General features: G+C 39.5%; 1 protein-coding gene and 1 long non-coding RNA gene across 2 annotated transcripts; both read right to left on the bottom strand.

The window, feature by feature from the left end:
* Positions 1-1,353: 1,353 nt before the first annotated feature.
* Positions 1,354-4,862, bottom strand: LOC122660911. The gene is made up of 3 exons (XR_006332805.1): positions 4,852-4,862; positions 2,061-2,075; positions 1,354-1,481 (listed from the first exon to the last, which is right to left on the bottom strand). It is a non-coding gene; the product is annotated as an uncharacterized LOC122660911 (long non-coding RNA).
* An 11,861-nt stretch (positions 4,863-16,723) lies between these two features.
* Positions 16,724-17,740, bottom strand: LOC122662885. Its single transcript, XM_043858591.1, has one exon. The coding sequence runs from the start codon at positions 17,738-17,740 to the stop codon at positions 16,724-16,726; it is 1,017 nt and encodes a 338-aa protein (XP_043714526.1).
* Positions 17,741-18,215: the final 475 nt, after the last annotated feature.

Here is an 18,215-nt window from a genome sequence, read left to right as displayed (position 1 = left end):
AAAAATTAGAAGGATTAAAGGTAGGGGGGAGGCCAGGGACTAGCCTATATCCATTACTCTCATAATGATTTTTGCCCTTCAAGTGCTCTCACAATGAGATTTATGAGATTACCTTTGCGTTTTTCAAGATCATGTCAAACGAAGATAAAAAAATACATAAAATGCATTCCATATGTTTGTTCAATCTGGGCTTCTTTTTAAGGCATGTGTGCATATGGAATTCACCATTGAGACACCTGAGAGTTGGACAACTCTATTCTCATGTTTCAATTCGGATTTCGTGTTAAATGATGCCAAACCTAAACTTTTGTGTCTGACTTCCCCTGAATAGTTTAAACTCACAATATTGAGCTAATGTGCTACTATGGGGTTCTTTTAAGTAGTGTGCTCAACAAATGAACTTTTGAGACCCTTGGGGCTTGAAAGACACTATTCCCATGTCAAATTTGAATTTTTTTTTTATCAGATTAGTGTCAACTGGAATTTTTGTGCCTAATTTCCTAAGTGTAGCCGTAATGCAGCATATTGAGTAACTGTTTCTCCTGTGGGTGTCTTTTAATGCATGTGTGATCACTTTTGACAGAGAGCCTTTGGTGTTGGAGTACACTATTAGTAAAGTTTCGGTTCAAATTTGATGTAGATAAAGCCAATTAGAATTTTAGTACTTGAGTAGTTGAGTTCCCTTGAATATCTAAAACACGGCATATGGAGATAATGTGCTACTCTGGGCATCTGTCAGGGCATGTAGAGGTATGTATTGCACTTTCGGAACCCACGAAAGTTGAACTTTGTTAGGATAAAGTTTTCCTCCACCCATAGAGGATGGTTCACCCACCAGCCTAGGGTTCACAAATCCCTCCTAGGGTTTTTATGTGTTCAAAAATACTCTCCTGATACTCATTCCCGCCACTCGGTGAATGGGATCCGTGGGTGGAGGGAAACTTGGTCACTTTTGTTATGGTGGTAAGTAAATTTAGGTACTGTTTGATAATGTTACGTTTCTGGTGTTTCTGTGCTATTTGTGTTCCCAGCACACAAAAACACCCAAAATACCATTTGATAAACCTATTTTGTTTCATGTGTGTTTAGTATCATAAATCAAAATTTATGGTCATTTATAATAACAGAAACAGATTTGTCGAAACAAAGGCACCGCTTGATAACCTTATCTGGTGTTTTTGTTCTGGAAGTGTGCTGCGAAACACCAAAACATTTTTTTTTCATTTTCTTTGCTGAGAAACCGTTTTTTACCCGCTTGGTAAACCTGTTCTGGAAATTTGTTCCCAAGGGACTCCCTCTGCAATTTCTTATCCTCTTGCCTGCTTCTCCCAACTCCAAAATAAGCCCCAAAATGGCATTGGCTCGCCCAATTTCTCTCCCAAAACACTCACCCACCTCCCTCCTACACTCCAACTTCCTCCCTCCTCCACCTTCGTCTCTCAAACCCTTCAACAACAACAACAGAAACCAGAGCCCAACTCCTCCTTGCACCAACCTTTATTATTTTTTGCACGCCCCTCTTGCTGATCAGAGCATCTGCAAGTGTTCTATGAACCATCAATAATGGTGAAATTCATAAACAAATAATCCTCTCCAATAGAACCCAAAGAACAGCTCACAGAAAACAAGGAGAAATTTTCTTCAATTTCTCTTCAATTCCGACTTGATTCCGAAACAAAATATACATACAACAAATTCTCCTTTATTGGTGAAAACCAAAGCTAAAACCTAATAAACAAATTGAAGGGAGAGTGAGAGACTGCAATCGTGAGAGCGAGAGCTCCTGTAGATTCACTTCCATTTACACAAGTAATGTTATTTTTCTTGCCAAAAAAAAAAATTTATGTTCAAATTTCTTCCTGGGTGAATACAGTGGTTAGGTGAATACCCATATAAGAGGAAGCACAGAACTCAAATACTTTCTCATGATTCAATCTGATAACAGAGGGCTGAGAATTTCTAGGTAATCGATGCCTTTCTGATTGTTCTTTGGGGTTGGGCTCTTGTTAATCAACAATCACCGCTAAACTCGCTGCCAAGCTCCTACTCATGCTCGCTACCCACCATCGCCTCCTCTTGTCTAAGCTCGTTCATAAAAAAGCTTGAAGAAAAATGATCTCAAACCCAGCCTGAATGGACTCCGAATCATTAATGAATAAACTGTATCTATTGAATCTAGCAGATGAGAATAGAAACCCTAGAAGTAGAATCCGATCAATCAATCAAAGAAAAACTAAATAAAGTTTGCTAAACCCAGAGAGAAGGAGAAGAATCCATCGCAACCCTCTTCATCTTCTTCAACATGACATACCGGAGAAGGGACTATACCCACTAGCATCCTCAGCTTCGACCTCGTTTCCTGCTCTCACTCGATTTAGGGTATGAGTTGCAGAGACTAAGAGAGAGATAGCTGCAGAGCCTACAAGAGAGAGAGAGAGAGAGTTGCAGAGCCTGCGAGAGAGAGAGAGAAAGACAGAGCGACAGCTTGAGGCTTCGACAATGGCAGCAACAACTCGAATCAACGGCTTAAGGCTTCGACGATGGCAGCAGCAACTCGAAGCGATGGCCTGAGGCTTCGACGAGGGCAACAGCAACTGGAATCGTCGTTAGGGTAGTCTTCTCAAAGCAATGGAGGAGTTTCCCGCCGTGAAGAATGTGAGAGTTCGTAAGGGTGAAGGAGTGTTTAGGTTTTGGGGGGTTTAGGTTAAAGATTTATCGGGCACACTTTTTGTCCAATTGTGTTGAGCAATGCAGAACATGTAACACATGTTCTGTAAAAAGTCTTCTGGAGAATAGAAATAATGATTTATCCACCAGAGAACAATTTATACAGAACAGTGGTGATCAAGCACTTTCTAGTGTTTTTGTGTTTCTCAGCATAAAAAAACACCAGAAACTGATTCTGGGAAGGTTATCAAGCGGTGCCAAGTTTTACTTGTTTTTACCATTTTGTGTACCAATGTGAAAAAGTATTGCTCGATAAAAAATTGGTGAAAGGGAAAGTTGTGCCCGATAATTCCTATACCATATCATTCGAAGCTCTCTCCACTCCATCGACCGTCTTCCCAATGAAGTGTGAACATCGAACTTTGAGGATCTCTATTGCAATCTCGGAAGTTCCATCCAGAATTTCGAAGCCCTCTCCAAGCCGAAGCTCGGTTTGTTGAACATCGATGGCCAACTCAGGTAAGCCATCGTTTTCTTCTTCTTCTTCCTCTTTTTTTTCCTTTTTTTGTTATCTTGCGGTTTAACCTTCTTCTGTGTATTATGCTGCGATTTTAGCATTTCTATGTTGGATCTTTCTTCTAACCAATTTTTAGGGTTCTTTTCATTTTGCAGAAACCCTAAAGTTCTCTGTGAAATTTCACGGACTCTGCCCATCGCTTTGTCGTCTGCCCACAAATTCTTCTTCTACTTTGCCTGGATCTTTGTCTTCAATTTCATTTAGATCTTCAGCTGTACATCTTAATCTAAGGAAACCCATCTCGATTCGATCAAGTTCTGTCACAGGTGTAGTGAATGGTCATTTTTTTCCCATCCCCTTCTTTTCGTTTCTTGGTTGATTCTTAAACTTGATTCCATCATTTTGAGTTTGTGGCTACTAATGATATGCTTATGTTCTGTTTGATATTATACCCATGTTATAGCTCTTGATTCTGCTCAGACTACCTAGTTTTACTTGTTTATATTTGTGCTCTATCTACTATTATTGGTAATCCACGGGCTCTGTATTCTTCCATCTTTTTTTTTTTAAAGTGAATTTGAGATAGTATTTTGGGAAGAAAAAAAATAGTAGATGCGTTTGCTATGAAGTTAGGGACGAATTAGTTTGGAAGAGAAGCATTTGGGGATCGTGTTAAAGTTGGTTGTGAAAAGAAGAATGAATGTTGTCTTTTTGAATGGGTGGAGTATGGGAAGAGAATGGGAACAGGCTTATCAAACACCATTTTGCAACCCAGAAATATGTTTCTGTAACCAAAAACACCAAAAAAACATTTTTGGTGAGAAACGGAACAGAAACATGCGTAACGTTATTAAACGGTACCAAAGTCTTTCTCCGTGGTGTTTCCAATTTAAAAAGTTTTGAACCCTTGTTTATCTTAATTTTTGTCCAATCACAATCCAGGGAAAAAGGAGTTACAGAGAGGAAGAAAACCCTAATTTATTTATTTATTTTTTGGGTAATCTTTCGCAGCACTAAGGCAAGTGGAGTGGATTGTTTCACTATTACTTTTTTTTATCCATATATTTTATTCATTTTTTCAATATTTGAGGGTAATTATAGGAATTTTACAAAAAAAGAAGATTGTACCAAATCGGCTCCTCCTCCCCCTCCCTCTCCGGCCGCACCTTCCGCGACCCCCATTGTGAGCACCCTAACAGGGAAGCCCTCTCGCACCCCATTCCCCGTAGCATGCCCTGCCTTTATCGAAGATCACCACTAACATCGACTGTCCTTTCATGCGGCTATTTGTGTGCAACACATCTTCACCTTCATGACAACCCATTACCAACGGCAAGAGGCTATGGGCTAACCAACTCCTCCAAGCCAAGCTTGGTAGCGATGGTGCTAGTGGAGGGCATTACTTCTGCAAATGTGTCCAAGAAGGTGGTGTGGCTTTCTCCAAGCCTCACGATTGCCACATCTGGGACTAGTCTCTCTTCAGAAATTTTGTCAGTTTAGCATGGTATCAGAGCCATTATAGCTCAAATAAGCATCTTTCCTCTTCTCTAATCTTCTTACCACAATAGCTCCACTGAGCTTTTTCTTCTAGGTCTCTTCTTCAACATATTCAGCATGCAGCCGCGACTTTACCTTCTATCTTCTTATGGCTATTGAGGATGGGTTACCCATCTCCATCGAGGACCAATCTGCCTCCACTCCTATCTCTAATGCCACAACAGATCCCACTCACATCCAAACCTCTAACCTCACGTCCACTACCACCATTGCTCCATCATCCATTCTTCATGCCACTCATACCACTCACAATGCCCATCATTACCACTTATAGTCCATCTCACTCTGGTTAGCGTTGTATAGATATTGCTACTAATAAAATTTATATTGCCAGGCATGTCCGTTTCAATGAGTTCTCATTTCCTTTTTCTTCCCTTATGCCCTCTTTCTTAGGGCCTTCCCTTGGTTCGTAATGGAACTTGGTCTCTTGTTCCTCCTATCCCAAATTTAATGTCGTTGGTTGTAAGTGGGTGTACAGGATTAAAAGAAAGGCTGATGGCTCCATCAAGCGCTACAAAGCTCGTCTAGTGGCTAAGGGTTTTCACCAACAACAGAGCATTGACTATAATGAGACGTTCAGCCTTATGGTCAAACTAATGACTATTAGAATAATTCTTTCCCTAGCTGTCACTAAGGGGTGGCATGTGCGCCAACTTGATGTTCACAATGCTTTCCTCCATGGCGCCCTGAATGAGGAGGTCTATATGGCTCAACCCTAGGGTTTCGAGGATCAAAATAACCCTGGCTATGTTTGCCGACAGCATCGTTCATTATATGGCCTTAAACAAGCTTCACGGGCCTAGTTTCATCGTGTATCACAGTTCCTCATTTAGTTAGGCTTCAGGGCATCGAAGGCTGATCCTTCCCTTTTTATATATGTGACGGATACTGTCACCACCTATGTCCTGGTATATGTTGATGACATATTGGTGACTAGTAGCGATGGCTCTCATGTATCAGCCCTCCTTGCGCAACTCTCCAGGGAATTCTCCATTAAGGATCTTCGACCGTTACATTATTTCTTGGGTATTGAGGCTGATGTAATTTCTAAAGAGATTTTGTATTAATTTTGATCTTTGCCTCACCATAAACGTGGCACAGTATGGTTATATACATGAGTGATGAGATCCTTGGTAAGGATTCTTAGCCAAGAACTTACTATATTCATCACATGAAATATAGAAAATCTTCTTATTCTATTCACATGAAATATAAGGTAACTGTGGGTTATTGATCGTGTGACGCACAAGGAAACTCCAGGTGTGGAAGATATTGCCAAGGGAACCGAATATAGTGTGCACTTAGAAACTGAAAGTGCTTCGATGACAATCCCTTGGTGAAGATGTCAGCAAGCTGATCAGCTATGGAGATGAATTGGACTGAGATTTCACGACGAGCAAACTTTTTCTGAACAAAGTGATAGTCAATATCTATGTGTTTTGTGCGGGCATGAAATACCGGGTTGGCTGATAAGTATGTTTCCCCAATGTTGTCACACCATAATATAGGAGGTTGAGAAAGAGAGATACCCATTTTTGGAAGCAAAGCTACCCACCATGTCAATTCGGCTGCAGTACCAGCAAAAACCTTGTATTTGGCTTCAGTAGAAGATCTAGCAACAGTGCGTTGCTTGCATAAGAACAAGGAGAGTAAATTGGTACCCATAAAAATTGCAAAACCCCCAGTGGACCGGCGATCAGTAGAGTCACCCGCCCAATCAGCATCGGAGTAAGCCTGAATGTAAGGACTGGACCATCGATCGATCAGAATGCCATGGCACTTCGTGTGCTTAAGATAGCACAAAATACGTTTTACAAGGACCTAGTGCTCATCAGTCGGGGAGTGCATATGGTGGCAAGCCACATCTGGCCTGGTGAGAGTAACGTACTGGAGTGCTCCAACAGTGGAGCGGTACAGTGTGGCATCACTAAATACCGCACCCCCGAGCTGAAGGCCCTTAGAGGATGCAGGCATCGGGGTGAGCACCGGTTTGCAATCAGTCATGCCAGTCTTACGTAGCAAATCTGTGATATAATGTTGTTGAGATAAGAGGAGACCCTGTGGGTGGGCCACAGCCTCAATACCCAAGAAATAATGTAACAGTCCAAGATCCTTGATGGAGAATTCCCTAGAGAGTTGCACAAGGAGGGTTGATACACGAGAGCCATTGCTAGTAGTCACCAAGATGTCATCAACATATACTAGGACATAGGTGGTGACAGTATCTGTAACATATATAAAGAGGGAAGGATCAGTCTTCGATGCCTTGAAGCCTGACTGAATGAGGAACTGCGATAGACAATGAAACTAGGCCCGTGGGGCTTGTTTAACTCCATATAACAAGTGATGCAGATGGAAAACATAGCCAGGGTTATTTTGATCCTCAAAACCTTAAGGTTGAACCATATAGACCTCCTCATTCAGGGCGCCATGGAGGAAAGCATTGTGAACATCAAGTTGGCGCACAGGTCACCCCGTAGTGACAGCCACTGAAAGAACCGTTCGAATAGTTGTTTGTTTAACCACAGGGTTGAATGTCTCGTTGAGTCAATGCCCTATTGTTGGTGAGAACCCTTAGCCACTAGACGAGCTTCGTAGCACTCAATGGAGCTATCTGCCTTTCTTTTAATCCTGTAAACCCACTTACAACCAACAACATTAAATTTGGGATTAGGAGGAACAAGACACCAAGTTCTATTACGAACCAAGGCGTTAAACTTGTCAGCCATCACCGTCCACCATTCAGGACTATCTTTAGCTTGTGTGTAGGTGGTAGGTTCTATAGGGTCGACTACGGTGGTGGAGTGGGCTTGAGGAGGGGCATGGAAAATAGCAACCACCACCCGTTGCAATTGCAAAATAGCTCTGAAACCCGATGAACCAAAGTGAGATTAGGGTGAAACTGATCGGAGAAGGAGAGGTGGGGGTAAAATGATAAAAAAATACACATGATTGAGGGTGGAATATTGTATTGAATAATTTTTTAAACCCAAAATTGGGTAGTTTTGTAAAGGAAAACTTAATAGTGGTAACCTGTGGTTTTCCCAAACAAGTAAAAAGGAAGGGAAGGGGGTTAAGGGACTTCTTTTATCTCATAAAAATAATCAACTGAGGGTGATTTTGCAGTTAATTAAATATAATACTTGTTACTCTTTTATGTATATATTGTTTAATGAATATTGAATCCAATTATCTATTCTCTTCACTTTTTATGTTGTAAATATTGTGGATAATGATGTAATAGATTCCAATGAACCACTACATGTTTCTGATGTTTGAATTCTCCTTTGATATATATATACATACTAGTAAAAATGCACGTGTGACCATACGTGGATTCTAAGTAGAGTTATTAAAGAGTGGAACTAATAGATGTAAATAGTGATGCTACTGTTAGGTTGGAATTGAAGTTAAAATCATTCCCAAAAAAAAGAAATTGAAGTTAAAATTAAGAGTAATAAATTTAAAACACTAATATCATTAATATTTACAATGTTCATTCTCATCAAACCTGAAATAACTTCTAAATACTTTGTAACTATGCCTTTTAGCTTTCCATATCTATTCCTTCGCAATTTTTATCTTCTTCTTTTTTTTTGATTTTGATTGTCTTCTAAATCAACGACTTTCTTCTTTTTCGCATTTCTTTCATTGAGTGTATCTGCAACGATTCTTTTTTATGTTCTACTTGAACAGTTCCTGTCATCAATTTTGAAGTAGAAACAGTATATTTTGGATACGCAAGACTTTAAAGAATTTTTGTGCTGCAAAATAGAAAACAAACATTAAATATATATTTAAGTGTAGTAATTTATTTATTTATTTTAATAAATTTGTTTCAAAAAATTTATATAATTTCTTTACCTTTTCTGTTGATTTTGCATATTCAACTACTAAAACTCCGGTAATTGTTTCAATATTATTAAATATTGTCATAATTATTGTTTCTGTATTATCTGAGACCCTGAATTTTACCAAGTACCTGTCAATGTAAAATAATTAATAATTTAAAATATTCTTAAAATAAATATGTCTTGTATTAATTTATTGGTAAAATGGAGTCTTACATTTGTGTATCTGTATCACCATTTGCACATTTTTCGCATGTTGCTTTTGCTCCTTAGAGGAATACCTTTTTGCTACATTTTATGTATACGTTGTACCATGGTTCTTCATTTTCAACTTTTGAGATTATTCCTCTAATTTAATAAAAAAATTTCTGCAAATTTGTATATGTTAGAGTCCTCAAAGTAAAATGAAAACAATAGTTATATTTTATATTTTACTAACTTAAATTACAATATATTAATTTATCGAATTTGCAGAAAATGACTTCTCTATTAAATCATTAATTGTAAGAAGCTCCGCTTCTTTGTATTTGTGTTCTTTTGATTTGGCTTGATTTATTTTTCTGATTTCACTGTTTTCTTTGTACCTGTAACATAATTTTAAAAACGTGAGATATATGTATTTATATATAATTTATGAGACCTATGATCTTCTTAATTCTTCATTTTCTGGATTTTGAGACATACCATCTTCTTGATTCTTCAGTTCCTAGAATTTTTGAATTTATTCTAATTGATGTTGCTCTAGTAGTATTCAGTGAGAATCCTGCTAATTTAAAAAGTGGTATTTTTATTATACTTTATGAATAATAATTAAAATTAATAATTTATACATTACCTTGGTAAGTTGATGTTGCAATTGATGAGAAAGCTACAATCGGGTTTTGTGATGCTAAATTTATTATTTCGCTTCCTTCATTTGTAGCATATTCTTCCCATAATGTTAACATTATTGTGTCTGAACTATTAATCAATATGAATAATAGCTAAAAATATTGTTAGTTATTATCTTAAAATATATTATAAAATTATTTAAATTTAACAAATCTTACTCCATGTTGTTGATCTCAATTTCTCTTTTATTCTTTTTTCATTGTTTTTTGTTGTTATTGTGGCCACATTTTTTACTTTTGAAACTACTCCAATAACATCTGCCAAAAGACATAAATAAACAAATAAAGTTAATCTATTAATTTCATCAACAATTAAATTTAAGTTAATTTATATATAATTATTTAATATTCTAAACATTATAATTACTTACTAAATATTGCCTCATTTTTCTCAACATGATTTTTAAAATCTGTAAGGTTGCTGAAGTTGTATTTCATGTTGACTATTGTTGTTACATCCGTAACCAAACCTATACTATTTTAAACTTGTGTGTAGGGGTGGAGCTCTATTATGTTGGGGACCTCTGAAACATCACCATGAAACCAATCTATAGGGTCTTCAATATGTCGGATGGCGAACCTATTTAGGAGAAGTTCTTCAATAGGATTCAAGGAAAGTTCATCAATGATTCCACACATGTCAACCTTCCCCCGGAACTACCCTCCTTGGAGGAATGAAGGTATATTCATTTTACATTATTATATTTCCAATTATGCCCTTGGAAAATTGGGTGTGCCAACCCTCTTGTTTGATGTCTATTATTACCCACCTCGCTTGTTTGGACCCACTCAAGAGGCCTTAACCCTGTAGGACCTTCAAGCTGTCATTTGGGGCTGGCGACTCTTACAGCAAGATATCTGGCGGATGATGCATGAGCCGCCAGATGTCGAAATGCTTCTCTGTGAAGCTAAGACCAGCTTGGTTTGACCATGCCTTAGCCTAGGGCTTAGCCATTGCCTATTTTAGGCTATTTGGGACCTAAATGACTTAACTAGTGGATGTTACGAAGATTATTGAGAGGTTCCAAAAGATGAGGCCCATGGAATTCAATGGGCTGAACAAAGATCCTTTGCACCTGTCTATGTGGATTAGGGAAATGGAGAAGACGTTCACAATGATCGATTGCACCGAAGATTGCAAGATTCGGTGTGCCGCCTACATGTTAAAAGGTGAGGCGGATGATTGGTGGAAATCAACTGAGCCCAACCTCCTTATAGAGCATCCCAACCTTACTTGGGAACAATTCAAGGGGGCTTTCTTCGAAAACTACTTTTCGGAGAGCTTTCGGGAAAGGAAGGCGATGGAGTTCATGGAGGTCGCTCAGGGGCCAAATCTGTCCTCGAATATCAACAAATATATTCGAGGAGTTGTTCCACTTTGCACCTCCCCACCTGAGGTCTAACATTGAGAAGGGGAAGAGGTTTGAGAAGGGCTTGAGGTCGGGAATTAGCTCGATTTTGTCATCCCATGGGTCCCAGACCTATGCCAAGGTGGTCCAAATAGCCAAGACCATTGAAGACAGGAAAAGGAGTGTGTACTTTGCTCACTCGGCTCAGAGTAAGAGGCAGGCAACAACAATAATTGGCCGAGAATCGAGCAAATTTCTCGGACACAGTACTCAGGCTATGCACCCACATATTACAAGCGTGCGAATTCAACCCAGCCCGCACAGCCTGCTCAATCTGTAGCTTCATCCCTTTCCACTGGTGGCACCATACGGTGTTACAACTACAACAAACACAGACATATCTCCAAGGCTTACCCTCAGCCTAAGCCTTGGGTGCCACGGACTACAACTCAGGCTTCAGATTCGCAGGCATCTCACATCAAGCTGGTGGGTAAACCCCCTGTGCAAACACAGGGTAATAGAAACCCAGCCCAAGCATACATTATGATTGATGCTGAGGCAGAGGCAACACCTGGGGTGCTGACAGGTAATTCTCTAACCTTGAGCTACTTGAATTAATGTGTTGCATCATGTCACTTCATGCATGCATGGTTGTATAATGTATTTGTAACAGGTACCGTTCTTATTGCTTCTATCCCCACATACGTTCTCTTTGACTCGGTAGCGTCGCATTCTTTTGTATCCTCTTCTTCTGCCAAGAAGTTGGGTATTAGTTTGAAAACTCTAGTGCCAGGATTAGTAGTTAGTACACCTACGGGAGGTGTGGTTGACTTAGACACAGCTTATAAACCATGCCCCGTGCGGATCAATGGTCGAGATATGATTGCACACTTTGTGGAATTGGACATGAAGGACTTCGATGCGATTTTGGGTATTGATTGGTTGGCTGCCTATAAGGCGAACCTAGCTTGCATGAAGCAACAGGTTGTTTTCAAACCTACCGATGGGGAAGAATTTGTATTTGATGGTGCTAGGAAAAAGCGATCCAAAAGGCTTATCATTTTGGCTCTTCAAGCCAAGAAGCTTATGGATCAAGGGTGTGAATGCTACCTAGCATCCGTAATGACACAGAGGCTAAGGTGGTGCCATTAGAAGAGTTGAGGGGGGGTCGTGAAAGACTATCTGAAAGTTTTTTCGGACTATTTGACTGAGTTGCCTCCTGATAGAGAGACCGAGTTTGCCATTGACTTACTAACTGGAGCGGCACCGGTATCCAAAGCCCCATACAGGATGGCTCCAACCGAATTGAAGGAATTACAGGAGCAGTTGCAAGATTTGTTGAGGAAGGGTTTCATTCATCCTAATGTATCTCCATGGGGAGCAACGGTCCTCTTCGTCAAGATGAAGGATAGGAGCATGAGGATGTGCATTGATTATAGGGAGCTTAACAAGCTCACAATAGAATCGATGATTTGTTTGATTAGCTCCAAGGAGCAAGAGTATTCTCCAAGATAGACTTGAGGTCTGGGTATCATCAGTTGAAGATTAAAGAGAGTGACATTAGCAAGACAGCATTCTGATCACGCTATAGCCACTATGAGTTTTTCGTGATGTCTTTTGGTTTGACTAATGCCCCAGCTGCATTCATGGAGTTGATGAACCGAGTATTACAAGATGTATTGGACAAGTGTGTGATCATATTCATTGAAGACATCCTGGTTTACTCAAAATCTGAGGAGGATCCTGCAGTGCATCTCAGGATGGTATTGCAGCAGTTAAGAGAGAAGTTGTATGCAAAGTTTAGAAAGTGTGAGTTTTTGTCACACCCTGGCCCGGTTTCTAAGTGCCAAGTATGACTGGATGTGTCTCACATCCAACCAACCCACCAGGATCGCAAGTACTGTACTCTATTCACAATCATATCCTCAAATACAGAATTAAAAACAGCGGAAGCAATTAAATACATAAATAAGGCAGCAATAAAGGGAGACTAAACTGAACAGTGATATATATATATATATATATATATATATATATATATATACATATTCAAAAGACCAGAGTTACAGTGATTCTTCCATAAACAAAAGAATTAAAGAAAAGATCTTATGTACATAAACTATACAAAAGTGTATAAGTAAAAGAGGGGAAGAAGCCTGAATCTAGCAATATCTAAGGAGAACGCGCAGTCATCGCACGAGCACGAAGCATCGTGCACCACCGTTAGAGGAGCATCAACTCTAAGGGCTGAAGGAGAGTCCGGCGTAGAGGAAACTCCCACAGAAGCAGCAACAAGATCATCTGAAAAAAAAAAAAGGATCCATGGGGGTGAGCTCCACCGAGCCCAGTAAGGGAAACACACAAGCAAGTGCAAATAGTCCATGATGCATGACCTAGATCTAAGAATGCACCTAACAGCAATACTAAGTCTCATGAGGTATAAGTGCTACTGTACTAGGTATGATATTCCTAGTCACGGAATGAACTCATCGGTCTTCCCAAGAATACCACTCTACTACGGTGGAAATCCACCAGTTCCGGTATGAACTCATCGGACCCTAGCAGACCCCCAATGACTAACCCTACTGTTTGTTCCCACAGCGGAGTACACACACTAACATGGGACAGTGAATGGTATTCCAAAATTAACCCATCGGACCTACCACGGGTTATCCAACACCTCAATCCCTGTTGGTAAGGGTCGTAGCACTGGGTTCATGCCAATCCTAACACAATGCATACTATCATGATGACATATGAATCATAATAGATAATACAACAATTCTGTCCAACAACATCAACATCATAATAAATTCCAAGAATCAAGTAATAAATGCAAAATGCAATATGGAAATGCAACCTAATATCATGCACATCTAATGTAAAGAAGTTAAAGCTAACAAAAATACATGATCAATGTTATTAGTATGATGCATGATATGGCAACCATAACAAAACAAAATTAAATATCACAAATAAGTCAAAATTAAAGTCAAAATCCCCTTACTTGAAATGTAGCTTAGCTTATTGTAATTAACTCTCCAAGACCCAACAAAACAGACAAGAACAGTAGAAATAGACCTATACAGAATGCAAAAACAACATCCATTAGGCCCAGACATGGCCTAGGGTCAAATCCCATAGAGTCTAGGTCATAAGGGCACCAAAAGGGGGAGCCAGATGCAGACTTCCAGGGATCCGGTCAACCGCCCCTGGGCCTGCAACAGCATCCGACTCAGTGTCCGAATTTGGGGTTTTTGCTTGAAACGGTCAGATTTTAACATGCATGGCCCTAATTGCAGGTTTTGAAGTATATTTAAAGTGGGTCAACCTGATTTCATAGTTTAATTTTTAAAACCATAATTAAATTGGGGGTTTTAGCTAATTAACCTAAATTAGTATTTTAAGGCTCAATAGAATAAGAGATTCAGCTGTGATTTGAAGAACAGCATGAAATTCACAACTAAATCTCAGGTCTGAACCATAGATAAGTTCAAATTGAGAGGTCAGAGATGGGTTCTGGTAATTTAATCCTCCTATGCTAAGGTTTAATGGCAGATTTCTTTAGAGAGGTCAATTAGGGACAGAGATAAGAGAAGATGAGGAAGAGGACAACATGGGTTCATGGTTTACCTGAATTCAGAAGTGAAAACAAGATGGAAACAACCTTCACTATGCAACTCAGCCTCTAATGGTGGTTCCAAAGCTTAATTCCAGGTATGGGATCCAAGCCTTCAAGAACAATCCTCTCTTCTCCCTTCTTCTCTTTTCTTCTTTCTTGTTCTCTAAGAGAGAAATTCGTTTATGATTTCTAAGGCTTAGAGTTGTGAATAGTGTTTATTTTAGAATGGGTTTGATATATATAACTTAAGCACTAAAGGGCAAAATGGTCATTTGGATGAAATTAGATTTAAATCTGATTTCTAATTTGATTTTAACAGAAACTTCATACCTATTACACTAATTTAACCATAGAATGACGTCAGACGACATCAAGGGGGTAATCCGTACACGGGTAATTGTCTGAAACAGGATTCCCCACTGGGGAACTGGGTCCCACAGAGGCAATCTTAATAAAATACCCTTGTACCTCTATTCGGTCGTACAAAACATTATATAAATCTATTTAAATCATACTTACAATAATTCTAATTGAGGGAGAGCTTCTGCATAGCCTCCAGGCAGCAAATCCGACACAGGTAACTCTGATGCGGGGTTCCATCGGGGTCCTCTAACTCCAGAAGGGCAAGTTGGGAAGGATCCTTGGAATCCTCCATAGGTGTGTCGAGTATTTCATCTGTGTCCTCGACCGATGCAGCCCATAGCATCGAAGCAATCATGGACACAGAGCTGGAACCTGAGATCATACAAGTTCCAAAAAGTTTTAAATTTATTGCGAATTTTACACTCCACCCCCTTATTAGAATTTCGTCCTCGAAATTGACGTAGCTGGTAATCCGAACAGTTGAGGTTACTTCAACTGCATTATAACTTACACTCTTAAGTCGTCTCCTGTATTGGGTACCGTACGATCTATTGGTTGATGGCTTTGTTGACCGGTTCCGGGTCAGACAACATTTTAAAATTACCAAAGACATTACTCTCATTTCCTAAACTCTCCTATTCTTTCTGTAAACGCACAAGAATAAACAACAGGGGGGTCCTAGAGTATCTAATGTAAGCTGGGAACAATCCATTACAAGGCTCACTCAGTATATCGACAAAGTAAGTATCTACACTACGAATCCAAAGAAAATATTCTCATTAGTATTGTTATCATTATTTTCGTTCTTATTATTCTTTAGGTTGTAGTGTATAAATTTGTACAATTCTTGCTTATAGGGTTTTTCCTTTATGAAGACTTTCACTTCTGGTTTTGCAATACTTAACTCAACTGTAGGATGAATTGAAATATTGATGGGATCCCTATTGCTCATTCCCAATAACGAAGGGGACATTTGGGAACCCATTACTCCACTCATACCTGTCGTTGAGCAAAGTATTATCAAATCTTTCAGTTTCAGTCCCTTTCTATTCTCAGTTGTTCTTGTCTTGACTGCATTATGTTTTAAGTGAAGGAATTAAAATTTTTTTATTTTTATTTTAAGAAGAGCTTGTTATTCTAATGCCTTTAAGGTGTTTGGTAGGATGCCTAAACTAGCATTCCTAGGTCTTTCATTATGAAATCCTTAAATTTTCCTATACTTTTCAATACTTGGATTGTTCATAAGTATTCTTATGTGAAATTTCTTCTTATCTAGGAGGTTCTCCTTCTAATACTTCAGGTTACTTAAAATTTGATTGGGGTTTTAATAGATCCTAGGCCTTAGGTAAGCCTAGCCTAATTATATCAAATGTTATTATTCGCTTCTACATGTCTCCTATGGCTTCTTGGGTTGCTTTCATAGGGGGTTGAGTCACCTATAGTTCTATACTTTTTTTGGGTCTAATTTCCAATGCACTTTCCATGAAATTAGGTTAGTTCCTTATAGTTCGTATTAGAGATTTTATTGTGGTTTGCTTAGCAGTCCTATTTGATCTTTGTTAAAGTCTATATATGTTTTTATCTTCATTAAACCCCCTTGTATCAGTTGTGAGATGAGTTCCCATTTGTCTAGCTTTCTCTTATCCTTTTTCTTTTGTTTACTTAATCTAAGCAATGTAGTATTCTTCTTCTTCTTTATTTATTTATTTATTTATTTATTATTATTATTATTATTTTAAGGCATTCCTAAGCTATATTATACTCCTAAGTCTTCACTGTTGTCACCCACAAACATAAATTCTTTCTCGGCTCTTGGCTTGAATAAGACTTTTCTCTCTGCATAAAGCACATCTACTTTGTATGCCGCCAACCAACCCATACCTAATATGACTTCAAAGTCAGTCATATCAAGCTGAATTAAATGGGCAATCATCTCCTGGCCAGAAATCTTTACTGAACATGGTCCAGATACCGTGCTTAGTTCTATCACTGACCCTATGGGTGTCAAACAGTGCATATGCTGGTGATAAACAAACAAGAATGGTACCTATATGATAGGGACTTAGTGTGTACACATGCATGATATCAAACAATGAATATACTAATGATGCATAGACAAGGGTGATACCTATAGCAACTGTCTGGTTTGCCCTAGCATCATCAGCAGAGACGAAGATAACTCGCCCCTGAGGCTGATTTCCTTGTTGTCGATAAGGGAGTATGGGTCTCTGGTTGTAACAGGACCTTGAAAAGTGGCCCGCTTGACCATAATTATAGCATTTGGCTTCTTGATTGGCAGCAGGTATCGATGCTTCAATAGCCCTTATGGTGGGGTTTGCATATACCGGCCTGGGGGCCGATGATTTGGAATCACTCTTTTGAGACTGAGATGGAGCTGAGCTATAATAGGAGGGCTTGGAGAACTTCTTGTATTCTCTGTCTCCAAATGGTACAGACCTCTTGCCAAGGCCTTGGTTTACTTGATAGGCATCTCTTTGTTTATCTTCCACTCTCTTTGCCAGCTGTACTACCTCAGAGTAACCCTGGGTGGTTCGAGTAGTCATGATGGAGGCAATTTGTGGCCTCAACCCATCCTCAAATTTCTGAGCTTTAGCTTCATCAGTGTTTAGATGAGGAGGAGCAAAGAAGAAAAGCTCCTCGAACTTCTGTTGGTATTCCAACACTGATCTAGGTCCCTGTGTCAACTCAGCCAATTCAATTTCCTTCTTCTTTCTTACACTGGTGGGAAAGTAGTTTCCAAAGAAGGCTTGCTTGAAGATCTCCCATGTCAGAACTGGGTGGGCAGCCTCTAAGATAGGCCTATTTGTCTCCCACCAAGCTTCTGCTTCAGACTGAAGCTCATAACCAGCACAGGTAAGCTTCTGCTCTTCGGTACAACCTAGAAACTTAAAAGCCTTCTCCATTTCTTTTACCCATCTCACGGGCTGCAGTGTGTCCTAGGTAATCCCAACAAATGTGAGTGGCTGGATCTTCAGAAACCTCTCCATTAGGCGACCTTCTGTATCATTATGCGGTGCAGGAGGGGTAGGGACAGCAGGGGCTGCCTGTGGAGTCTGTAAATTCCTAATAACTGCTTGGAATTGATCACCCATGGTAGTGACCATCTGATGCATCTGCTGTTGCTGCCTTTCCATTTTAGTGTTCACAAGGCCAGCAACGTCATGTATAGGCATGTTAGGCGGGTTTCCTTGTGCACCCTCAGTTGGAGGATCATTATGGGCAGGGTTAGAGGAAGGGGCTGCCTGTGCACGCCCCTCAGTGGTACGCCTCTGATAAGTGTTAGGATGTTGGCCCACCATAATTGATCAGCTGAGGAAGAAATCAAACTATTAGCATATGCATTTATAGTTTGATACAGGAATGCGCATATAAAGTATG

This window comes from Telopea speciosissima, chromosome 5 (genome assembly GCF_018873765.1).
Source record: "Telopea speciosissima isolate NSW1024214 ecotype Mountain lineage chromosome 5, Tspe_v1, whole genome shotgun sequence".
Classification (NCBI taxonomy): Eukaryota; Viridiplantae; Streptophyta; class Magnoliopsida; order Proteales; family Proteaceae; genus Telopea; species Telopea speciosissima.
The sequence above is the reverse complement of the archived record's forward strand: the minus strand, read 5'-3'. Positions and strand labels throughout refer to the sequence as shown.